The sequence below is a fragment of the Penicillium samsonianum genome (genome assembly GCF_028829775.1).
Source record: "Penicillium samsonianum strain IBT 33392 chromosome Unknown utg000003l_segment0_segment0, whole genome shotgun sequence".
Lineage (NCBI taxonomy): Eukaryota > Fungi > Ascomycota > Eurotiomycetes > Eurotiales > Aspergillaceae > Penicillium > Penicillium samsonianum.
The window spans coordinates 3,951,029-3,974,709 of NW_026643261.1; the positions used below are offsets into that span (position 1 = coordinate 3,951,029).

The following is a 23,681-nucleotide window of genomic DNA, read 5'->3' on the forward strand; positions in this document are numbered from 1 at the left end:
TTTGTTGGTTTTGTTCTTAATTTAATCTTCCAGGCAAATCGACCAGGTCCTCTCCTTCTACTCCCTCCCTCGCGGTTGGTCGCTATGCTCCGCCGCCGCACGGGCAAGGACGAGGTCCCGCCCTCTGACAAAGTTAACGGGACAAAAGCTGAGCAAGAAAAGCTCCGTGCGGAGGTTGTTGATACACAAGTCACGCAGCTAGTTATAAAGCCACGGAGTAAACGTCGCAATGGGTTCATCTTTATGCTGGGCGGGATCTTCGGCATCTTCATCGCCTTGTTCTTCGCGAACCAGCATGAGGTCATCAGCCTGGATTCGCTCATGGACCTGAATCTCGACTCATGGATTGAGGCCATTCCACAGGGAATTGTGAGTGATGTGAAGGAATTCTCGGTACGTGCTTTCCAAGGGAATGCGCTTATCTCTACATGTGGTTACCATCTGACTGACTTCCAACTGGGACATAGCAACATGAACGCGATACCGTCAGCTATGATTCGTTTGCTGTTGGGCTACAACTTCGCGCCATGGGCGTAGAAGCCAAACACCCCGTCGTGATGATCCCCGGAGTTATCTCAACTGGCTTAGAGAGCTGGGGCACGGGGGAAACTTCGCGACAATACTTCCGTCGACGACTATGGGGCAGCTGGAGCATGATGAGAGCGTTAGTCATGGATAAAGCTGAGTGGAAGAACCATGTCATGCTCGATCGGGATACGGGCCTTGACCCGCCTGGCATTAAGCTCCGTGCGGCGCAAGGATTCGATGCCACGGATTTCTTTATCACAGGGTATTGGATATGGAATAAAATCTTGGAGAACCTGGCTACCATTGGCTATGATCCGACCAATGCGTTTACGGCTGCGTACGACTGGCGACTCTCATATCTCAACCTCGAAGTTCGTGATAAATATTTCACTCGACTCAAGTCCTACATCGAGACCGCGGTGCAGGTACAGGGCGAGAAGATCACATTGGCATCGCACAGCATGGGGTCTCAGGTGGTGTTGTATTTCTTCAAGTGGGTAGAGAGCGAGGAGCACGGAAAGGGCGGCAAGGACTGGGTTAACAAACATATCGACTCGTGGGTCAACATCAGCGGTTGCATGCTGGGCGCCGTCAAGGGATTGACTGCCGTTCTGTCCGGAGAAATGCGGGATACAGCGCAGCTGAACGCCTTTGCCGTGTATGGACTGGAGAAATTCCTGTCGAAAGAGGAACGCGCGGAGATCTTCCGCGCGATGCCCGGTATCTCCAGCATGCTACCAAAAGGTGGCGAGGCCATATGGGGAAACTCGACCTGGGCACCGGATGACCAGCCAGGTCAGCCCCTGACCTTTGGCAACCTGCTCCACTTTCACGATAGCAACTCATCCTTGACAGAACGCAATCTCACCATGCCAGAGAGTCTTCAGTACCTCCTGGACCAGAGTGAGGATTGGTACCGGAACCAGGTTCTGAATAGCTACTCGCACGGCGTCGCGCATACGAAACGCGAGGTCGAAGCCAACGAGAAGGACCCGCGCACCTGGCTTAATCCTCTAGAGTCCCGCCTGCCCCTCGCCCCAGACATGAAGATATATTGCTTCTATGGCGTGGGCAAACCCACGGAGCGCAGTTACTTCTACCAGGAAGAGCCCGACCCACTGGTCAACCTCAAGGTCAGCATGGACACCACCATCACCAACAACGAGGGCGTCGACCGCGGCGTTTTAATGGGTGAGGGCGATGGCACCGTGAACCTGCTTAGCACAGGCTACATGTGCGCCAAAGGCTGGCGCATGAAGCGTTATAACCCAGCCGGCACAAAGATCAAGGTCTTTGAGATGCCTCACGAGCCTGATCGTTTCTCGCCCCGCGGTGGTCCCAACACTGGTATGTTCTTCTTTGCTCCTTGTCTGCTTTTTCCCATGCTAGATAGCAGGCGACTAACTTCATATAGGTGACCACGTGGATATCCTAGGCCGTGCCTCACTCAACGACCTTCTTCTCCGTGTCGCTGGCGGCAAAGGCGATTTAATCGAAGAGACTTTCTTCTCCAAAATCCGCGAGTATGCGGATCGTGTACAAATCTTTGACGAAGAATAGATCAAATGGGGGTCCCTTACGACTGTTCTGAGTAATTGTTCTTTTATTTGGCTTGCGTTTTGATACACACACATATGTACCTCTTTTTAGACATCTGGAATGCTTTTCTAGACGGATGGGGTTTTTGCTTATGATCCAGCATTTTTGTACATTTCTTTATAACAAATCCTTATATGAACACATTATATTTCTTTCTATGGCAATACATATTTTTGTTCAATTATAGCTTATGATACTAGAATACTCAAACAAACCATGTCAACAGGTCCGTATGTAAATCCCAGCCACTTCTTGTATCACGGATAAGCACGGATACAGCTTCTTACCTAGCCCCTAAAAATAGGGACTTATGCAAGCTACTGTACTCCGTATCAGCAACTGATCCCGTGTGATCGACGGAGCTGGAGTCTTTATTGGCCCACGTGAGATGCAAGGACCGCAAGATGTCCCGTCTCCTGTGTGGATCAACGGTCGTTATCACACTCGCGGGGTTGCCGGTTCTCTTCACGTTGGAAGGTTCGAATAGCTGCAAGCTAAGTTGAATGATGTAAACTACAAGATTCGTTTAATGTATACAATAAGAAAACCCAGAACTGTAAATAATGTACAATGATTCATTCATACGCTAGTGATTAAAAATAATGCTAGCGATACCCAACAGGATCCCACCGCCCCCAACAGTAACGATAAGAGGCATGCACACAACCCAATCTGGGTCGTATAGAGTGTGTCACAGGAGGTGTAGATGCAATAAGTTGTCGGGTCAGCTTCATCCTCAATAGTCAGAAGCGAAGAGAATGGGCGAAGCTCGAGGGTGGAGAAATGGCCTCCGTCAAAGTACCAAGATCTCGTTCACCCTAGGCTGCCATGGACACTTGAGCTCTGAAAACAAGAGCCCCAGCTTTCAGTGTCCCCCTTATTTCCTTTCCTCGGATCTTTTCGTGTCGAATCCACACGGAAAGAAGCCACACAATATCGACGCCGATTAATCACCTGCCAGGCGAGGTAGACACAGACAGAGGGTAGATCGAGACGATCTTTTTGAAAAACCCGTCTTTCATGTGCCGATGCAAAATGTCATAAAACAGCCAATATTCAAAAATCCTTCTAGTGCACAGCGAGTGGTGGTGCAGCAAAAAGCGCCGAACCTTTTTATCTCCAAAAAAACAGAGCAGAAGTTCCCAGGCGCCTATGATGAGCGAGCGACACGAATGGTAAAAATATTTGTTCATCTGGACGAGCCGAGAGTAAAAAAAGGTGGCTCGCCCAGTTCATAAAGTCGTAGCGAAAGACATGGGTCGGAAAAATAAAGGGGATCGCCCAAGGGCGTCCAAGAATGTGTACAAGCGAAGGTTGGCGGCGGTGGCGGTGCGGGGGATTGGCGAATGCAGGCATGTGAACAGGGCCCGATCCCTTCCACCACCGGTATTAATATTATAGACGGAGTTGCCAGCCCAAAGTGGGGTGGCGAGTCATGTACAGCCAGAAGGTGAAGAGTACCTTCAGCTCGAGGCGGAAGTACCGCGCGAACCGGAGGTTTTATTAAAAACCTTAAGGTGTCGAAGATTGCTCGATGCAGATAATGTTCCAAACATTGTCGTCAAACATAACGCCGATTCAAAAGTAGTAGATGCAAAAATAAACTGTGCCGAGGCACATGTGCAAGAGAAGCTCAAGGATTAGCGACCAGCCTCGATGTCGTGATTCGAGGTGAGAGTTTCGCTTTCCCATGTGTAATGATCGTCCACGGGGCTCAGAGAGCCAGAGGAAACGGACGAAGAAGAGCCCACGGTCCACTCGTCGCTGTCCAAGTTAAAATCGCCATCCAAGCTGGCAAGGTCATACCCGAAGTCGCGAGAAGAGTCACCGATTTCAACGTAGTCGTAGTCCCAGCGGAACATCTTGTCGGCCTGGACTCGCGGCAGGAACCGGGTCTTGGCAAAGTAGAAGGCAACTGTGGCAAGCAGACCACCGCAGACCAGATCGACTGCGTAGTGGTGAGAAAGATACATGGTAGCCCACCACATCCACAGAGTGTAGGTAACCCAGAGGGGCTTCAACCGCGGGAAGACGTGGCTCATGAACAGTGCTGCCAGGGTAGAGTCGGCAGCATGGAGCGAAGGGAATGCGCCGAAAACAACAGGGGACTGCTTGAAGCCTGAAGTGTAGAGATCAATACCCAGCAGCTTGTCAATGCGAGCAAGACCAGCTGGGTTTCCCTGCATCGAGTAGTCGGCTGGGGCCAAACCATACAGATTTTCATACCACGGTGGCGAGCAGGGGAAAGCCAGCTGAATGAAGACGGCGATCATGCTGATGTATCCGAGAGTCCGGGCATACAGAGGGGTAGTTCCCGGGGGCCGAAGAAGAAAAGGATCAGTGAAACGACGAATGGCGCTCCGTAATGGCAGAGTCCGTAAGGAATCCATGCCAGAATGTCAAGCACCACATTTTGGTGGGCGGATAGAATATTGCTTATGTTGGCACCGTACAGGATGTTTTCCATGGCTGGCAATACTCGGACCCAAATGGCAGGCCGCCAATCGCTTGGAACGAATCTAGAGAAACACATGTTAGCCATGTTCATACACCCGCACACAAGGCTATGGCAGGCGCATCTGCTGCAAGAAACCCAAAAGAAATCAAAACTTACTGGCATCCATAGAAGAAGATAAGCCACCCAGCAACGGGAAGGAAGGGCAAGAAGAATTGCCGGGTGATTGGCATAAGGAGAGAGCACAAAAGTCCCGTGGCGATCGCCGTCTTTCCCAGTGGTCCAGGAGACTGGATGATTGTCAAGGAGAAAAAGCCGATGATGAGGAGCAACAAGTATTGGAAGTCATACACCGTCCACCGGTGTGCCTGTAAGGATTTGAGGGTGTCGGCAGGCGAGAAGGAGGTTTGCAACCTCGATATGGACGAGGTGGGCGAGAGGCGGCTCCGGAGTTTGGACCGGAGCTTGCGACGCATGCGATGTGGCACCAGAAGCTGGAATGAGCGCCATGGCACTTGGATCTGAAGCTTTCCGAACTGATTCTGCGTGCGATCTTTCCATGACGGATAGGAGGCGCTCATGTTCGTGGCGACTCTCCTCTAGGAGGTCCGGGATCACTGGGGAAAAGGGGTGATTGAGACTTCAAGGAATGCCGCGGGACGAGACGGAAGGAAGTCGCGTAACGGAAGGAGGTTTATCGTTGGCCAGAAGAGAGGCTCATGAAAAGTTGAGTTGGGCCGATAGGAAGGCGAAGGATAGGGCCGAGGGGCGTGAGTCCCATGGAACTCAGGAGGTCACGTTGACAAGGGTCGGGATGCAAGGAGAAAAGGATGCAACCGAGAAAACCCAGGATAAACAGAACTCAAGAAAACCAAGGAGACCACTTAAAAGCCCTGAAACGGAGATATTATGAATTAAAGAAGAGAGATGGGAGAAGGAAGGAGAGGAAAAGGGCTGGATTTCATCCATGGGAACTTGAAGTATTGGTGTATTGGTATTACCAACATCTAACTTTTGGGTTGTAATTTTCCCGGTATTACATTTTGGTGTGGTATGAGTCCACGGGTGCTATGTAGTACTTTACCTATTTTATGTGTCTATGGCGTCACTAGTTGGTTTTAGTTTCCATGTGATCTTTTTTCCCTTTTCAGGCATGGAGAGGACTCGATATAAGGATTTCTTATTATCCATCTCATTTCTATTGCAATATTTGAAATCTGACCGGAGCCCTCGGCAGTATGTTGTATTCAATAATACAGTCCTGGATATCCGGTCTGAGAATTTGACTCGGAAGCTACGGAAGCCACGGAGATCACATTTCTGGGCATATCTCGGACTTCGCTATGCCAATGGTCCGACGTTAGTTTTTTTTTTTTTATGCAGATGAGTCCGAGACTCCCGAGAATATCTCTGTCTACAATTTGTATAACTTGATATTGTATATGGATATAACATCACGCTATATCGACCTCAACGATTTAACGACTTTTACTGCTTCAAACCATCAATCTAAATTTTAATATTGCTTCCAAGGATCATATGGTCCCGGCGCTTCAAAATTACAGCTGGAACGCAAATTTTCGCAAATTTTCGCAAATTCTCCATATAAGATCCATCGTCGGACTCTGATTGGCTGTTGCTTTCTTTGCCCCCATCGTTTAGTCCCGGTATTGAAACCGATCAGAACTATCTAATTTCGCTTATGCACAGCCTGTAACATCTTACTACCTCAACCGTCGTCCTGGTGATTCAAAGCAGCACTAGCTACCTCCTCATATTAAGGCTATCGGCAACGGCCAACGTCTAGATGCTATACTCCGTACTCCGTCCCGTACTCCGTACTCTATACTCCGTAGTATGCATTGGTATTAAGGAAACTCAGCCTCGGTTATGTGGCTGAGCCACACACGATCAGCACTCGATAGTCCCGATTTGACAACCTAAACCGGTTAGGTAAAAAAACGTACGGAGTAAGCTTGACACTGTTAGGGCCATTTTACATGGGGCCAGCGCTTAAGATGAGGATGTGCAGGCCCTCAGGGGATAACGGATAACCCCTCCTGGTTTTGACAACAACCAGTGTACATAATCTCTGCGGTTAAAAAGAAATTGCCAAAGACGGCAGGCACAGCTATGATTGAATATACTTTCTACCCCTTGACTTTGGTACACATGCGTTTCAGAATTCAAGTGTCGCGCGACCGCAGCCAATCACCCTTCGACTTCATCTCCAATCCAGCGTCAAAGCTCCCTGGGCATTTTACAATATAGGCAGTCGTTACTCCGTAAGATGTATCCTGAGGCTTATTATTACAATATTGTTGACTATGTATTCATCTTTCGAATACGACAGCGCACGTTCGTATTCGTATCTGGAGGCGTCTGCCTAGAGTGGGTTGTCAGGCTTAGAAGTGATGCAAGGCTGATGTGTAGAGCTGCGCCACTGAGATGAGGTCAAGCTGTTCCAAGCTTGGAAGGTTTGTTCGCCTTGCTACTAAGCCTTATCAGGATTTGGGTGCAGGTCAAGAATGTAAGATATCCCTATGATGCTACTTGTTCGATGAAAACTCGGTGAGCTCACTACCTAACTCATTGCGTCGTTGTCAAGATATGCGGATGCCAGAGACTCAATCTATGTCACATAGCAAGAGCCCTTAGCATCGCCCAGGCTTACATTTCACACACATTTCAATAGCCTTCAAGCAGTATGTAATTTCCGTTTGACACGCCCGTGCTTGTTTGATACGAAATACTATGATCGACGTTTCTGCGTCGTCGATCCTACCAGGCTATCATACCACGTCCCCGCAAACGCGATGCGGTCAGTGGGGAAAAATGACTACATCGTACATTTTGTATTTACATCATTCCCTGAGACAAAAAGAAGTTGTAAAGATTTAGAGAGTCTAATGTAGGCTTGCTACATGCGCTGACTTTTGAACAAGTAATGCTGTAATCATCTTTTGCCTAACTAAGCGCTTCTCTCATCATTCATTGGATATGCCGCGGCAACCAAGACCAAAATGACGATGGCTTGTGCATTATGTTCGGCTCTTATCTTAAGATTCTGCTGTCTAAATATTTCAAATGTTGATATACATATTGTGACTTGCAATCACTATCTTCTTTTTCACGTCAGTTCAAAGCCCCATGTTCAATAATCATCCCACGTATTAGAGGAAGTACTGCGGAAAAATACTGCTTTTATGCAAATTTCTAAAAGCCCACAGAACTACCTTCCCATTTATTGCATTCAATATGTCGTCGACGGTTTCAATTTATGTCGCCATCAGCATCAGCGAGGGCGTTTACAAACACTGGGGTGTTTTCATCGATGCACCCCGGGAAGAAGACAAAATTTTCCTCCAAGTGGCGGGTTCAGATGGTCGATTCCGCTATGAGCTGGAAACAACAGATGTTCGACAATCGGAAAGATTGGTGGAGTTGCTTCCCCTATGCGATGTGGAAGTCGCCGAAATCAACTCCATCACGACAGTCGCCAGTCAAGTCACCGTTCACAATGAGATTCGAGGCTGGAATTGCCAAGACTACGTGCTTGATCTTCTAGAGGCACTAGAAAAAGAAGCGATAGTGAACAGCAAAGACGCGGCTTACGAGAAGCAGAAAGATTTGCTTCATGGGAAGCAGGAAGGGCTGGCATAGGACGTGTTCTCCTTTCTGATGTGTGATGTGATACATTGCACCCTGGTATCCTTGCCATTAGGCGATTATGGCAAGGCGCTTGGCGGAGTCTGTGGAGAGGGTGCAAAGGAGTGTCATGTTGATGATTGCGCATTGTCGAAACGCATCACCACCTCAAAAGAACTCAAGAACTCAGCGACTTGACCTTTTCGGCACCTCCCTTTTCGGCACCTAACCATGGTAGCAACACAGTGGAGCTAGTGAGCTCTCTTCTAGTGGTTGAAGGCCTTTGCGCTATGCAGGTGTCGGTTCTTACTCTTGGCAATGTCAGGGCTGGCGATATCATGGTGAAACAAGATCTCAGTATTAATGGCCGCTATATTGTTGCTAGAAATATTGACTGGGAGGAAAGCAGCCATTGAGTGACCGAATCAAAGTCCTCATTCGATTTTAGTTCCGCAGTTTGCAAATCAAGAGGAAACAAACCCTAACGCCAGCCGATGTATCGTTGTAAAAAAAAAAGCCGCTCAGCGCCGACACCGTGGAACAGTAAAGAATGTTTGATGGACCATTCAGTCATGTTTGTGGTCTTCAGGACCATCAGCCAGCATCTGGAAGCCCTTCACCAGCCCCATTGCAGAACCAGCGGCGATACCGCCCACCAGTACCATTTGTATACCTCCAATGACACCCTTGCGGACATTTCGACGACCACGCCAGCCACTGACAAAGCATGTCTTTACATATCCGAAGATAAACAGCGCAATGACCATGGTAACAATGGACCATCGTAGCGCAATGAAGGCTTCATGGGGTCCGACGAAAAAGTATGGTACGAGAGGAATAAATCCACCGATAAAGTATCCGAGGGCAATTGTACAGGCACAAACGATAGCTCGCGAGCCTGAGGGTTCGGGAAGCGTGTGGTGGAAGTTCATGAGAAAGGATGGAAGCATAGGAGAGTCAGATAGATGATTTTTGAGTTGTGCGACCAGTTCAGAAGGCAACTCATAGGGCTCGAAAATGTCGGAGATGGTGTCAGATACAGACGTGGGATCCGTCATAGTCTGCGTCTTAGTTTCTTTCAAGGTAGCTTTGTATGACTCCCTATGAACATGTCAGCTATCGAACCACCGGAATTTTTCCTAGGGCTTCTCATAAGAGGTAGGTTCTTAGAATTTAGGTAGACTTACTCCTCGCTTTTAGCACCTAGGTACCCACCGAGTCCCATCGATATGGCTCCTGCGATGAGTTCTGCGAGTCCACCGAAAACCACGATTTTGGTATCGCCCAATGCAGATAATCCAGCAGTTAGGGCGAAAGGCACAGTCATGCCGTCGGAAAGACCGATGATGGCATCGGACACGGTGCGACCGTCGATGAAGCGGGAAGGCCTTCGCTCCGAGTCATTGTGACGGTTTGTGTTGTTCCCTGCCTCGACATCTGGTCGAAGTTGAGCACGAGGGTCCTTTTCATCCTCCGAAGAAGGGCTGCGATCGGGGAGGGCCATATAACTTGACATCAGGTCGGTTTAGGGAATTGATTAACACGGTGAGATCGGAGGAATTGAGGACTGAAAGGAAACCTTGCAGTATCCCTTGAATGGGACTTGGGAATGTTTGTTTAAGTGAAAGAGAGAGATGCAGCAAGATTAGAAAATTAGCCAGTTAGAGCACGCGGTGCAGTCATGAGGTTTCCCATGCTTTCAACCTTACATATTGACAAAGAAGTGATCAGCACCCATTGCTGACCACAGCCTATCGAGTGACCCAGGAAGACAACGTGCTTGGCATTCCCCTCATGGACAAGGCACGTGCAACGCTGATTCGAGGAGGACCAGCTTTTGGTGTGGGTCCATGTGGGTCCTTTAAAGGGACTCCCGCTGCTTAACTTGAGGTACGGGACCAATCAGAACCTGTTATTTCTAATCACTCATTTGTCCACCCGTGGACAGACTCACGGCTCACGTGTCAATATAAACTTTACCCGTTGCCAGCCCTAAAGAGGACTAGACATTCTAATGTTAGTTGCAATATCGCTTAGACTTGGTCACATTGGCCTGGAGATTCTCTAACCGTCACCACGTGGGCTACGGGAACTTCTGTTTTCCTCTAACATGGTATATCAGATCACAACCCCTCTTAAAGGTCATCTCAATCCAGATAAACCAGTGTTGAGAATACCAAGTCTGATGATGGGTTTTATTTCTGTGTGGATGTTGAATCCACAAGGAACACTGATAGCCTGCTGAGCATGACCTTCACCTCTAGGACCCCACGGTACAGGTAGATGTAGAAGATTAGAGATGGCAAGAAGGTAGTTGCAAACATATTTCTTTCACTTCTTTCCTTTCTTTTGCTTCTTAATTATTTGCACTTGTACCCCAAGGAGCTTACAGTCTCATATTGAACAAAAGTAACAATGATTTTCTACTGGGGTTTCGTTGTTCTAACGGCTCTGGCCGGTCTTGTATCCACTTATCCAACTGGGGGTGCTCAGGTGTGGGGCCAGCTGCGAGAGAATGTGAGTAAACTGCACAGCATCTATAATCCCGAAGGACCAGATGGCTTATAAGAGTACTCCCAGATCAAGCATGTCATCTATCTGACTCTTGAGAACCACTCATTCGACAACATCGCCGGCTATTGGGACTTCCATCCCGACATTGACAATTTGCGCAATCTCACCTTTTGCAATGACTACACCAATCCCAATTGGACAGTCTATGGGGAGCCACTAGCAATCTGCGCTGAGCCGGATGCAACCGAGGTGCCACTAAAAGACCCAGACCACAACTTTGGTGGAGTCACCTATGAAATCTTCCGCCAGTGGAACCCGACAAAAGAGGATATCCCTAATATGGCAGGTTTTATTGAGCGCCAATCGGAGAAGTACAATGCTACCCCTGGAGATTCGGCATTCGTGATCAAGGCCTTGAACCAGAAGAAGACCGCTACTCTGGTGGAGCTGGCCAGCAATTTTGCCTTCTTTGATTCATATGTGGGTCATCCTTTGGTCTATACTTGAATATATTGCAGATAACTGACCGCTGACCCTACCTTGTAGTTCGCCGAGCACCCGGGTCCCACTAACCCTAATCGCCAATTCGCAACCTCAGGCTCGTCCTGTGGTTTTGTCGATAACACAGATCAGTCCGCTGGGTTCTGGAACAATGTGACTGGAACTACTTGTGCGGTCTCGATCTTTGAATCGCTCAGCAAGAAAAATATAAGCTGGAAGAATGTGAGATAAGTCTCGTTCCTTTATATTGACAGCTGGCTAAACATTTTTATGTAGTACTACGAGACTGACATCGTCGATGGCTTCATGTATAAAGTCAGTCACTTCCTATACCCATCCAAGTGTCAGCTCCATTACTGACGATAATATCAAGTGGGTGCAAGACAACGCAATGGACCGTCTCGTCCATGCGACGGAGCTCTACCATGACCTGGAAGCCGGCACACTGCCTTCATTCTCGTACCTGAACCCGGAGTGCTGTACAGTTGACTCGATGCATCCTACCAGCAGTATGGCAGCAGGGGAGCAGATGGTCAAGCACTTGTACGACGCGCTGCGTCGCTCCAAGTACTGGGACAATGCGTTAGTTCCGCTATCCCCATGCTGAGTGCGGGAATACTAACACTCGAATACAGTGTTTTGATTATTAACTTTGATGAGCACGGTGGGTTTGCTGACCATGTCCCCACTCCAGTCAACGTGCCTCAACCCGAAGACGGTATCACCTTCAAGGGCACGTCATCAAACCACAATTTCACATACGACTTCACACGTCTGGGAGTCCGGTATGCATCTTGACCCCAATCTGAGATTCACCACACGAGTATTCGGCTTATCCTTTTATCATAGTGTCCCTGCCTTCATAATCTCACCCTGGGTACCGGCCAACCTCCTCATCCACGATCAAGGCACCATGTACGCCGACGATTCGGCCTACACCCATAGCTCAATCCTGCATTTCCTGCAGGAGTTGTGGGGGCTTGAGGGCTTAAACAACAGAGTCCAGTGGGCCAAGACATTCGAAACGGCTTTCACCAACAAGCGGCGAGACGATACGCCCAGGACGTTGGTTAAGCCAACCTGGTATGGTGGTAGTGGGCAGCCGGAACCGGAACCGTTCTTCCTTTTGAACCAGGATGAGAGCTACTATGCACGTCGCAACGCCCAGGCTAAAGCATAAGAGATGAAAATGGAGAGTTGCTATATTGATAATGCAACTATAGTGGAAAACTGAGGAATGATCCTTGAGATCTCCGGCTAGAAATGCGGATCTCCCGTTCTATGATATCAATATCAGTTCAATGGAACGATGCCTAATACACTTATTTACCAGACCATGAGAATACAATCCAGTCATCGACACCAACTCAAACCTTGATTTGTCAGTATGTAGTACACTGAACAACTTAAACCAGACGCGATCTCAAAGTATAGTCGACTCGAGTTTAGAACGCTTATTGATTTACGAAACAGAATCTGGAATGTACGACGCATAGTGATCGGAGGTTTGAAATGGAAAGTGAGATCATATATCAGGGCTGACCATCACTCATGAAGCCTTGACCGAGACCATAAATCAGAAATAGGTATCAACAAGAAGGTGGAAATGTCAAAGAAGTTCATCTCTCGAAGCAGGAGTGCACGCTATTTTCGGGGACCAGCCCTTTGCCAGGGACTAGAGCATCCGATGAAACTTGTAGATGAAATGGGGCTAGAAGCAGAAAATATGTCCAGTGTAAATGAGCGAGTGAAGAAGTGTTCATTGCGAAACCTGGTGAAGAACGAGTCAGGTCAGTCGAACCAGAAACATAACCAAAAAAGATGCAGGTCCGACATACTACTTGCGTTTCTCGGCACCCTTCTGCTGCTCCGACGAAGACGAGCCAGCCATATCCCACAGCCGGCTCTTGTAAGCGGGGAAGGAAGTGTGGTTCCACATGTTGAAGAGGACACTATGGGGGAATTATTGGGTCAGTCGGCGCGAACACGTAAGGGCAGTAAAAGAGCACAGCAAGACAAAACGCACCTCTGGGTCTGGTCCTTGTAGGCCTCATCTTTGACCTCCCTTACTTGCACTTTCATGCCGTCCTTGGAGAAAGCAATGTTCTTGCGCTCCATCTTTTCGCGCGTGTTTTTGCCTACATCCTGCACGATGCTGTAGACGACAAATCCGACTGCGGCAAGGATGCCAACAAAGACGAGGAGCAGGATGAGGGGAACGAGATTGCGGGCGCCCATGGTGGGGGTTTGTTTATCGGGGTACCGGAGGGTAGCCTAGTGAATCGCGATTTTTGGAATTGGGAAAAACGAGGCGAAGATCCGGAGACTAGGGCGGGTGGAATCAAAGGGAAAAAACGGGGTGAAAAAAAAAACAATGGATTATATGCCAAGAAACAGGTGTCTTGTCGCAAATAGTTGCAGCCTTGGGTCTTTTCTAGGCACTGTTGCTGCCTGGAGTGGATCTGGATGTTTCCTCACGTCAGGAATGCTGTTTAAATTCCAGCGGGGGAAGGCTGAATATGAGAACCTGAGACTCAGGGGTTTGAGACCTTGCTGTGTTTCAACGGTCCTTTTTTAGATTCGAGAGTGACGTCTGATTCGAGGGGAAACGGCACGCATCGTGGCTGTGTCCTGGTGTGGCTTTCCAAGTTAGCCACTTGCTGAGTCATTTTCAGCGGGAGGCCCTCCAGGGCTGGCCCAGTCTATGGGGTATTTTTTGAGATTAATTTTAGCCCGGAAGATATCTGAGCTATATTTTCGTACATACTTAAGACTTATTCTACTTTGATCGGATATACCAACATACATTATCTTTGTTTGTGATCACTACGAAGATCACCTCTAATACCCCAACATGAACTAAAGCTCCCCACTACCTAGGTACTACCTAAAACAAGACGGATCGGTGGATCTCGATCTCATCTGCGTCATCATGATAGAATCTCAAACCCACGATTACAATGTAACTGGGCGGTGAATCCTCCATCCGGGGAAGCTCGTTTCTTTGGGATAACCTGTCTGGATGAAGGCCGGGACATTTCTCTACATATTCCAGTTCAAGACCCAGCTACTCAGCCAAATCCGACACGATGTGTGACGTCCCTTTCTTTCCGATCTTCCCTATCTGCTTTCAATGCGGCACTGATCAGAACCCATGTCGCTGTAAGGTGGTCGGCCCGACAGTCGGTAAGTTCAGTTCTTCTGCAGTGTGAATCGCTGGAAAATGACCTTATGTCTGACGAAATGAACAGGGTTTTTCTCTACCATCGTAGCAGCGGTAAGTAAATATAGTATCTTCTCGGGCGACAGCATAAGTCTCTCTTGCTTAGCTCCAGGCTAATGGCAACCCTTTATTAGATCTTCTGCTACCCCGCATCGATATTCTGTGGTTGCTGCTGCACTCAAACTGGAAAGGAGTATGTCCTGCTGTCCTGCTACTTCTTAATATCCAGACTAACAAAAAGTAGCATGTTAGGATACCCAGTGGAGCTAAATCAGAAGATTAGTAATGCCATTCCATTCTGATATTGGGAGCTAGGCGCTTGGAATATATTTGAAAGCCTTTTAATTGTACCTAATCATTTTATCCTAATCTCAGTTTTTACCTTGGATTTGATAAAGCTAAGTACCCTTTTTCCCTCCGTAGTATAAGATTTCTACTCACATACTTTCAAAACTTTGGACCTTTCGCTTAATTCCCCTTCTTGGTAGAGTCGCAGGGCATGAATGCCCTGAAGCTATTGGTGGCATTGCATTTGGCTATTAAAAAAAATTTATAACTAGCATATACTGGAAGAAAGAGAATTCAATGCCCCGAAAATAATCCCCGGTCTTGCTCTGTGACATTCAACCCCAAGACATACTTAGGTGGAAGGCTTTTCGGGAGCAGGCAGATAACCCGCAGAGTATTCATCAGCTTCATCATAGTCTTTCAATTCCAGTCTTTTCAAGAATCCCCCTTCCAACAGATCTGCCACACTGGACAGAGCCAAAAGCTGCGATCCAAACCCGGGCTGCTCAAACCAAGGCGCAATGGGTCCCAAGAGAATATCAAACTCCTTGGTCACCTCGTAGACATGGTAGTTGTACGGGAAGCTGCTGTGGGGCGGCGCGAAAAGATTGGATGGTGGCAGGGATCGCTCGATATAAGGAGCTCCAAGAGGTGCCAGGAACTTTCCAAATTCAGACCCGAATCTGTCAAGCTTCTGGCCCACGCGGAGTGTGAAATTCCCTAGAATAGACACATTCTCGGTTGTGATGGCAAATCCGTCGTCGTCTGGATAGATCCAGTAACCCTTTGGGTCGGAAGCGTTCAGGGTCCATTTCTCCAAGAACTCGACTGGGCAGAGCTCGCCAAAGCGGGAATATGTCTCGAGCTCATTGGAGAGAGGGAAAAATCCAGGGAGGTCCTTTGGGCCAAGTCGTGGGTCACCGCAAACAGCAGTAGAGTTCACGTAGGTCACTCCTTTACAGGGATCGGGGTAGCATCTTTCTGGGTAATCCGGCTCCTAAGAAGCATGAGCGTCGAAATTTAAATAACCTAGGGTATCAAAAAAAGGGTATTAGGACCACTAACCTTGTTTGGCTTATGCAGAATAGGAGTAACGAAAGATACAGCCTCTACTAGAGCAACCGAAAGAAGCACGCTTATAGCTGAGAGATGCATGGTGATTAGGAGATGTATCCTGATAATCTGTGGATTTACTTAAGAAAGGAGATAGAGTCATCAATATATGTTGTACTTGAAAGTGCCAAGGAGCATTGACCTTCCAATCTCGCGATCTACAGCGCTATATTATGCACCTAAGCTATGCAAGCAGATGGGTCTGGCCTACGGTTTTCTTCCAGAGGTTAGCCACGCGCCTTAGCATCCGGTATTTTTCCCCTTGCTACTCCACCCTATCATTACCCGATTTGTAGGCTAACATTTCTGGAGAGTCCAGCATATCCTACTCACAGGGTAGTACTACGTATAGGGTAGTACATACAAGGTCGAATGGAATGGCCTACAATATGTTGAATGCTTCTCAACCCCTCTCCATCCCTCGCGCAACTCATCCGCCCCTGCAAGGATTACAGCTGTTCTCTTTCTATTACCCTAACGGAGTACTGCAAAGTATGGAGTAAGATGAGAAGCGAATGGTGTGTGGTGAAATGATGAAACGTCGAATTTATTGACAATTTGAGCTCGGATTGAACTCCAATCATGGCTTATTTGAGAGTGAATTTCAATTAATCATGGGAATAATTACTCCGTACTCCTCAAAGAACCCGAGGGGCGTCTGAAGAACCCAGCTGTGTTAGCTGAGCTCGTATCATCCACAAAAAGGTAGATGCACATTGCTTCCTATTTAGGAAAATGAGAGACAACATTTGAATTTACTCCGTACCCCGTACCTAGGTAGCATTAATTTACTCAATATTAGAATAATTATCCTGACATCTAGAAGTATTATAGGATTCCAGTCAATTTGTTTCTTCCAACCTGGCTACCATTGATTTTATTTCACTTGTCCTTATTTCCATTTGATTTCAAACCGGGCGAGTACTAGTAGGAGGCAGAGAACGGAGTAATATACGGAGTACTCCGTAAAGCAATCAATAGTTTGTGATCTACTTGGTAGGTGCATCACAGATGCAGGTGATAGGGCATGAGCATGAATCTGTGAGATTCGAGACCCACACCTTGGCAGGCCTGCACAAGACGATTTCCTTCAGCTGAATGAGATCGAGTAGGAACTGAGCCAATAATTGTAGAGTGGATCCAACAGTAGTCGTGTGACCAATTGCAAATCTCCAGGGCTGAAGAGATTCGGCTTTTCTAGGTTTGGTCACTGCATATTTGCTCTTGAGCAGCTCAACGCTAATGTGATCACTCGTGCATCAACTCGATACGTCTATTTGCCTATGCGGGATTGATTGCGATAAATGCCTCTTCTCTCCCAGCGTTTATAATCCCGCTCTGTTCCTGAATTGTATTCCGTACGGGGTACGGAGTATTTTCTTCGGAATGGAATAGACCCGCTATAGGGCCACTTAGTTTCTCCACTGATGTGGGTAGGTTAGCTGCGTGATATTAAGATCGACAAGATCATCGAACTATGTACTCCGTACTCCTTACATATTATTGATTGAGACTGCAAGACTCAGGGTTTTTACATTAGTCCTATCCGCTTGGCACATATGTTGTACTGAGTAAGTACAACCCAGCAATTACAACATGGAACTGAGGTGAGCCTTGAACAGCCCTTTATAAGCTCTGATATTGCTTGATAGTACCTACAAAAGCCCCTTCCACTCCATCACAACAATCGACATCTTCCCTACAACAGTCCAACTATGAGGGATTAGCCCACCTCCACAGTGGATCTTTTGGCGTATAAATTAGCGTGGTATTTAATATGGTATTTTACAAATTCATAGTACATTGATTTTAAAATGTCAAGAATACTAGTTTTCAGGCTAGCACCTGTTGGTCAGGCAGGTAATTCAGTGATGGAGAGGAGAGCGTATTGTATTCTTCACACAGAGACTAATCCTTGCTAAGGGGAAGTTATTAGGAGGCTCCAGTTCGTATAGATCTCTGAGGGCTAACCAACTGTGGGCAACGCTATGGTTAGCTCGATGTTACCCATGTATACAATTCTGTTCCTCCAACCTCTTGGCTAATTACTGTCCCTTGGCTGTTCCAATAGTCCAGGCAAGGATATCTTGCCCGAACCCACCTGGAGTGACTCAGAACGGCATGAAAATACATGCCACATACACCTGTGTACTCACTTACCTGGAGGTGACAGCTAGACTGAGCGATAGCCTCGTCAACAGTGGTGGGAATAACCAGAGCAAGACAAATTGCCGCAAAATTCGAAGGGCAGCCGGCTCAGACCCTCTACCAACGCAGACGTGATGATGACGGAGAACGTCCCACAGGAAGTGCATATCAGGAATGCGAAGACAAGCAGCAGAACATAGAAATACACTAGAATCAGATAGCAGGGCACAGAAACCCACAGATTGCTGTGTGTTCTGGCATCCGATTCTTTGCTGTAGTTCATTGTCGTCCATTGTTGAACGTTTCAAGGATATTCGAGTCACCATTTCTCAGATTTCTGCTTGGGTATGCTGGAAAACATTAGAATTAATGGTACGAACAAAAAGGGCTCATCGATCTATGTCACTATACTCTCTATGCATGCACCGGGCCAGAGTACCGTAACATGTGCAGGTAAGTAGGCGATGAAGTACTACTGCTAGCATAGCTGGAACCTTGGGGCGAACGAGGTATACAATATCTGGATGCATTTGTATGTTGGTAGTGTCAGTTAGACAGTCTGCCGAGAAGGCTGAAAAAATGAGAGCGCTTTATAATGTTCTATTATACACAGACCCCACCAGGTGCCACCGCCATCTCGAAATGGCATTGTACTTCTGCTAGGGTATATGAATGTTAATTTACCGGCACCCGACTGGTCAATTGCTCCAGACGCCCTGCCAAGGCTCGATGTTTGCGCATGACCTCCTCCCATTCGTAGGCCATGTCTTCGGTATCTTCTTCCCCCAGCTCGGTCAAAATCATGCCAAAGTCACCGCCAAGGCGACCAAGACTTGCAGCACAGTACAGAAGCTGGGTGAGAAGGCTTTCCCTCGAACTCCGATCTCGGACGTTGGGAAGATAGGAACGCATTGTATCCGCGAGCAATTGCACGAGATGCATTGGGAAAGTAGCCAAAGCCGGGGGAGGCGTTGCAAGGGGTCAGCTGAGTGTGCTGGCTTTGACTTGGCCTTGGAGTGGGCGTCTGCACCTCGTAAACCTGATATGGCAAACTCGGATTCGGATTGCTCAGAGTTAAAAATGTTCTTGTATAGCGAGACAATTGCAAAGCTCTGCTCACGGAAGATCTCAATGTATCTTTTTAAGTAGCGATCAGTCTGCTGACCGCCGGACCACGAGGTTGTGTCTGATTTGTCCTTGCCTCCGAGTCTCCGTTGGGTTTCTTGGTCCGCGAGCTCGCGGAGGGGATCCAGAGCTTCAAGCGTCGATACCAAATGCGCTAGTCTGCAGACCAGGAAGATGGCCCCAAGAGCGCCTTCTCCTGTCCCGACCGCCCCATCACTCTGAATCATATCTAAATCCGGGGCTACTCGCCGCAGCCAACCCACAGTTCGGATACCAGCTGCTAGCCGCAGGCTCTGGGTTCGGAGCCCCGTGATCAGATTACTTGTCATGTCCTTCATAGCATCCTCGGCCTGGGATGCAACATCTTGAATCAATGGTGATTCGGGGTATAATGTTTGTAGTCGCTTGATATGTGCATGCAGGTCGAGTGCAGAGGAGTAGGTTGTAGAGGAGACACCGGTACCGGAGTTGACTGAGGCCGCGGAGACGGCTTTGGACAGCAGACTTGGTAGTTCCAAGATATCTGACAATCGATCGACATTGCGAGATAGCTGCATCGCTTTCTTCCGTCGTTCTAGGGCGGCATTGTCTGTGATTTTACTGTATTTGGTGGAGAACCCAACGGCCTCCTCGTCGAGTTTGGGGATAGCATCGCGTAGCTGTTGCGCCTCGCGGGTCAACTGTGGAACAGATGTACATAGTGTGGACAAATTATCGGCAGAGGTGACAAATGCCCGGTGCGAACGGTTCGATAGGGCTTGGAGGGATAGAAGGGTTGAGTGGGAGGATTGGGCGAGCGAAGGGGGTTCTGTGGTCTGGAGAGCTTCAAGCGTCAAGGTTGAGAGGCGAGTGAGATATTTGTCGGTAGTTACATCGTGCGATTGAGTGGGATCTAGATGTGGAGCGAGTAGCTCCAGCAAGTCGGCCATGGCGAGTTGATGCTATTCGGAAGTTGCGTAAAAGAGGCGCGCTGAATGGATCACCCACCCGTTGGCCCGTGCGGGTCAGTTGTATCTCCGACTGGAATGAACTTTTTCTTTGCTTTTTTTGACTTCTTCTCTTCCAAACTGTTTTCCGCTTTAGATAGACGGTTATTTTGGTCATTGTTCTTTTCTTTTCTTCTTTTTTTCCCCCTCGTTGTCTTTCTTGCTGCAAATAGGTTACTTCTACTAGCCCCTCCCCCGCATTCGCAACCCATTTACATTCCCCATGACCCTTCCACCATGGGGAAGCCACGGGTAAGTATCCATTTCGGAGTGATTGAGATGTGTCTTGGCTTCAACTGACCGTTTTCCTACATATAGATGATCATTCTAGTGCGCCATGCACAGTCAGAAGGCAACAAAAACCGCGACATTCATCAAACTATTCCAGACCACCGTGTGAAGCTCACTGCTGAAGGATATCGACAAGCCCAGGATGCAGGCCGTCGACTACGTGACCTTCTCCAACCCGACGATAAACTTCATTTCTTTACCTCCCCTTATCGGCGGACAAGAGAGACCACCGAGGGAATTATCGACTCCCTAACCTCCGATACACCCGCTCCTTCGCCTTTTCAAAGACAAGCAATCAAAGTTTATGAAGAACCCCGGCTGCGGGAACAGGATTTCGGTAATTTTCAGCCATGTTCTACAGAGATGGAGCGCATGTGGATGGAGCGGGCAGACTATGGTCATTTCTTCTACCGGATTCCTAATGGCGAATCCGCAGCAGATGCCTATGACCGAGTGAGTGGGTTTAACGAGTCCCTCTGGCGCCAGTTTGGCGAAGATGACTTTGCAAATGTCTGTGTGCTTGTCACGCACGGCCTCATGGCAAGAGTATTTCTCATGAAGTGGTACCACTGGAGCGTGGAATACTTTGAGGACCTTCGCAACATCAATCATTGCGAGTTCCTGGTCTTGACCCACAATCCAGAAAACGGCAAATATACACTACAGAACAAGCTTCGCACCTGGTCGGATCTTCGAAAAGACCGAGAGCGTGAAAATGCATCGAAAGGGCAGGTCACTGCACCCATCCCGCCTGCTGGTCATGTCGGCCTCCCCGACCATATCCCAATTCGGCGCAAGTGGGGCGGCTGCCCCGACGGCTGTACTCATGGCATGACTGCAGAGAGAAAGCAATCGTTGCGAGCGAATCTACTGAATTCCATGCGTCACGAGCATGGCTATGCTCAACCAAAGCATGCCGATGACCACGTAGGCAGTTTTGGCTCCAAACTTCACAAGTCTATATCCATCGACGAGGTGGTATCGTCCTCAGAAGAAGACAGTTCGGCCCAGAATGATACCAGCCGCCAACCCAGCACTCGTCACGTCTCCAACCCGCAGCGCACACTTCGGGACGATGGCAATGGAGACACCACAAAGCAATACGACTCTGGCCCAGAAGCCCGGCCAAACGTGAATCTATTGCATCCAAAACGACCGAACTTACACGGATTGAATCGAAATAGCGAAGATCATCTCTCCCACTTAGCAACGGCCACATCTTCATCATCAGCGCACCTAAAATACGCCCTCCTCCACCTTGGCGGCCGTGACGGTGGAGGCTCCATGAGCGGAGCAAACAGCCTCGCCCCATCGGACGACGAAGGCGACGACCACGCTCACCACCGTCACGTTGCACCAACCTCTCCCAGCCTCCCCACTAGCAATTTGTCCCATGCGAACCAGCAACACTTCGAATTCCCGTCTAGCGAGCAAACCCAACGGGCAGCTCCCTCTCAGGAGTTCGAAGATGACGGCGATGACGAGATGAGCGGCAATCACACCGAGAAATTGAAGAAACCCCGACTGCACCATCCCCATCACCACCACCATCCTCATCATCGCCATATTTCTTCTTCCACCGACCAATCCGAGCATCGCATGGCCAATATCCTTGGCGACGGAGACGAGTCATCCAACCACTCAGAATCACAGACGCGAAGACAAGAAAGTTCGCCAACGGATTCCCCATCTCATCTCCACATCGAGGAATTATCCTTAGAAGAGCAGCAAAAGCAAGATCAGAGTATCCAAGGGAGCGTCTACTAATACTGTTCCGGTTGCTTTCGTTCACGCCTTGGCTGCTTTATCCGTCTGCATACTTTCCCTTCTCTTTTACTTGTTCTTGTCTCTTTCTTCTCTGCATCTACTCTTACGACCCGCGACGACTGTCTGGATGAATTTTGATTACCCACTAGTACAACTGCATTTTTACTCATATCTTATTTCAGCCTGATGGCCCTTTTCGGTGTTAGGCTAGAATCAAATTTATCAAAAAAAATACATAAATTACGAAATCTGACTCATGGTTCATTAAAACCAAGAGATCGCCAAAACTAGTGGCAGATAGAGAGAAGAGGCTCACTACTCAAATAGAAGATACGAGGGAGATACGAGTCCTAGGACTAAACACCAAAAGTTTGTAGTCCCGACAAAGACAATAGTTTGCCGCTAATTTAATAAGATATCTTTAAAGAACTGAGCATCAACAACCACAGCCACGGACGCCAGTAGCCAGGTCAACACATGACTGATAGAGACGGAAAATGTGACGGCCCTGGCTAGCCGGCAGCGCCAAATGGCAAAGGGCAGAAGGATAGAAGCAAGCCAAAAGAGCAGACAAACTCAGGTAGACTACATAGATGTCAGTCGTGGGGACTGACAGGACCCCGCGACTGACTGGACTCTCAAAACGAGATCAGACGCAAGATGCATCGAGGGTACCGATATCCCCGGGATACATGCGAAGATGTCACGGGGAGAAGAGATTCCAAGACCAATCGTTTGCCATCTGTGTCGCAAGTGAGGGGGGACAAAGGTGGGAGTGATGTAATACATCACGCGGCTTAGAAGGGTTGGAAAGGATCCTTGAATTGTTGATCTCATTGATTGGAGAAGAAAGGCTCGTCAGAGAAAGATAAAATCAAATCGAAGGAATCGAGAGGAAAAAAAAAGTGAATGAACAATTGAAGATTGAGATGAGAAGTGAAGAAAAATGATTAACGTCGGGCACTGCATGTAGCGTGGTGAATGGGAATAATGTACCGAGATGAAATGGAAGTGAAAAGAAGAAAGAAAGCACTCTATGGGTAATCACCGCGAGACACAAATGCCAAGCATAAAACAAAATGACCAAGGATATGAACCTTGATCGTGGGTAATAAACAAAGAAGTCAGATTTTGGGGATTCGTGATAGTCGTGACTGCGGCCCCGGCAACCTTTGCAGTGAAAGATGAAAGACCCAAAAATGAGATTGAAAGACTTGATGAATGTCAAAATGATATCAATATAACAAGTTGAGTCGAGATTTTGCATCGTGGGGCTTGCCGGGAGCATGCCAATGTCCGCTGTGGGAGCGTTTTTTCCCTTCTTTTTTTCCATTTTTTGAGATTTTTTCGCTTTGCCAAACGAGAACCAGCGGACGCAGAACATAAGTACTTTTTTGGAGACGCGGTAGGCCAATTGCTCAGAAGCAGGTGAAAGCTAGGAGGCAAAGGGTGGAAAGGCGCAAGGTTGAAAACAATTCAGGCAGAAGAAGAAACG

General features: G+C 48.1%; 11 protein-coding genes across 11 annotated transcripts; 5 read left to right on the plus strand and 6 right to left on the minus strand.

Moving 5' to 3' along the window:
• Positions 1-84: 84 nt before the first annotated feature.
• Positions 85-2,088, plus strand: N7471_005101 (phospholipid:diacylglycerol acyltransferase; the record flags this gene model as incomplete). The annotated part of the gene is made up of 3 exons (XM_057277820.1): positions 85-393; positions 468-1,875; positions 1,943-2,088. 3 exons carry the CDS (start codon positions 85-87, stop codon positions 2,086-2,088), a joined length of 1,863 nt encoding a protein of 620 aa, XP_057137430.1.
• A 1,679-nt stretch (positions 2,089-3,767) lies between these two features.
• On the minus strand, positions 3,768-5,163 carry N7471_005102 (phosphatase PAP2 family protein; the record flags this gene model as incomplete). Its single annotated transcript, XM_057277821.1, has 3 exons — positions 3,768-4,324; positions 4,429-4,646; positions 4,742-5,163. The coding sequence occupies 3 exons, from the start codon at positions 5,161-5,163 to the stop codon at positions 3,768-3,770; spliced, it is 1,197 nt and encodes a 398-aa protein (XP_057137431.1).
• Positions 5,164-7,840: 2,677 nt separating this feature from the next.
• N7471_005103 (uncharacterized protein) lies at positions 7,841-8,245 on the plus strand (the record flags this gene model as incomplete). The annotated part of the gene is made up of 1 exon (XM_057277822.1): positions 7,841-8,245. The coding sequence occupies one exon, from the start codon at positions 7,841-7,843 to the stop codon at positions 8,243-8,245; it is 405 nt and encodes a 134-aa protein (XP_057137432.1).
• A 551-nt stretch (positions 8,246-8,796) lies between these two features.
• On the minus strand, positions 8,797-9,746 carry N7471_005104 (VIT1/CCC1 transporter family protein; the record flags this gene model as incomplete). Its single annotated transcript, XM_057277823.1, has 2 exons — positions 8,797-9,331; positions 9,418-9,746. 2 exons carry the CDS (start codon positions 9,744-9,746, stop codon positions 8,797-8,799), a joined length of 864 nt encoding a protein of 287 aa, XP_057137433.1.
• An 899-nt stretch (positions 9,747-10,645) lies between these two features.
• Positions 10,646-12,425, plus strand: N7471_005105 (uncharacterized protein; the record flags this gene model as incomplete). The annotated part of the gene is made up of 7 exons (XM_057277824.1): positions 10,646-10,747; positions 10,811-11,224; positions 11,291-11,467; positions 11,522-11,560; positions 11,619-11,827; positions 11,881-12,030; positions 12,095-12,425. 7 exons carry the CDS (start codon positions 10,646-10,648, stop codon positions 12,423-12,425), a joined length of 1,422 nt encoding a protein of 473 aa, XP_057137434.1.
• A 193-nt stretch (positions 12,426-12,618) lies between these two features.
• N7471_005106 (uncharacterized protein) lies at positions 12,619-13,594 on the minus strand. Its single transcript, XM_057277825.1, has 3 exons — positions 13,272-13,594; positions 13,084-13,197; positions 12,619-13,016 (listed from the first exon to the last, which is right to left on the minus strand). Coding segments are annotated over exons 1-3 (327 nt in total). The 5' UTR covers positions 13,484-13,594; the 3' UTR covers positions 12,619-13,015.
• A 740-nt stretch (positions 13,595-14,334) lies between these two features.
• On the plus strand, positions 14,335-14,770 carry N7471_005107 (uncharacterized protein; the record flags this gene model as incomplete). The annotated part of the gene is made up of 4 exons (XM_057277826.1): positions 14,335-14,431; positions 14,497-14,522; positions 14,603-14,661; positions 14,713-14,770. The coding sequence occupies 4 exons, from the start codon at positions 14,335-14,337 to the stop codon at positions 14,768-14,770; spliced, it is 240 nt and encodes a 79-aa protein (XP_057137436.1).
• Positions 14,771-15,108: 338 nt separating this feature from the next.
• Positions 15,109-15,911, minus strand: N7471_005108 (TNT domain-containing protein; the record flags this gene model as incomplete). The annotated part of the gene is made up of 2 exons (XM_057277827.1): positions 15,109-15,753; positions 15,822-15,911. The coding sequence occupies 2 exons, from the start codon at positions 15,909-15,911 to the stop codon at positions 15,109-15,111; spliced, it is 735 nt and encodes a 244-aa protein (XP_057137437.1).
• A 2,906-nt stretch (positions 15,912-18,817) lies between these two features.
• Positions 18,818-20,071, minus strand: N7471_005109 (Dor1-like family protein; the record flags this gene model as incomplete). The annotated part of the gene is made up of 1 exon (XM_057277828.1): positions 18,818-20,071. One exon carries the CDS (start codon positions 20,069-20,071, stop codon positions 18,818-18,820), a length of 1,254 nt encoding a protein of 417 aa, XP_057137438.1.
• Positions 20,072-20,446: 375 nt separating this feature from the next.
• N7471_005110 (acid phosphatase DET1) lies at positions 20,447-22,186 on the plus strand (the record flags this gene model as incomplete). Its single annotated transcript, XM_057277829.1, has 1 exon — positions 20,447-22,186. The coding sequence occupies one exon, from the start codon at positions 20,447-20,449 to the stop codon at positions 22,184-22,186; it is 1,740 nt and encodes a 579-aa protein (XP_057137439.1).
• A 1,044-nt stretch (positions 22,187-23,230) lies between these two features.
• N7471_005111 (uncharacterized protein) lies at positions 23,231-23,570 on the minus strand (the record flags this gene model as incomplete). Its single annotated transcript, XM_057277830.1, has 3 exons — positions 23,231-23,399; positions 23,432-23,485; positions 23,548-23,570. The coding sequence occupies 3 exons, from the start codon at positions 23,568-23,570 to the stop codon at positions 23,231-23,233; spliced, it is 246 nt and encodes an 81-aa protein (XP_057137440.1).
• Positions 23,571-23,681: the final 111 nt, after the last annotated feature.

Bases quoted from the DNA above. Each gene is read 5' to 3' on its own strand.
- N7471_005106 (XM_057277825.1), bottom strand. From the start codon at position 13,483: ATGGGCGCCCGCAATCTCGTTCCCCTCATCCTGCTCCTCGTCTTTGTT. The intron at 13,198-13,271 runs GTGCGTTTTGTC...ATTCCCCCATAG, and splicing joins TACAAGGACCAGACCCAGAG to TGTCCTCTTCAACATGTGGA.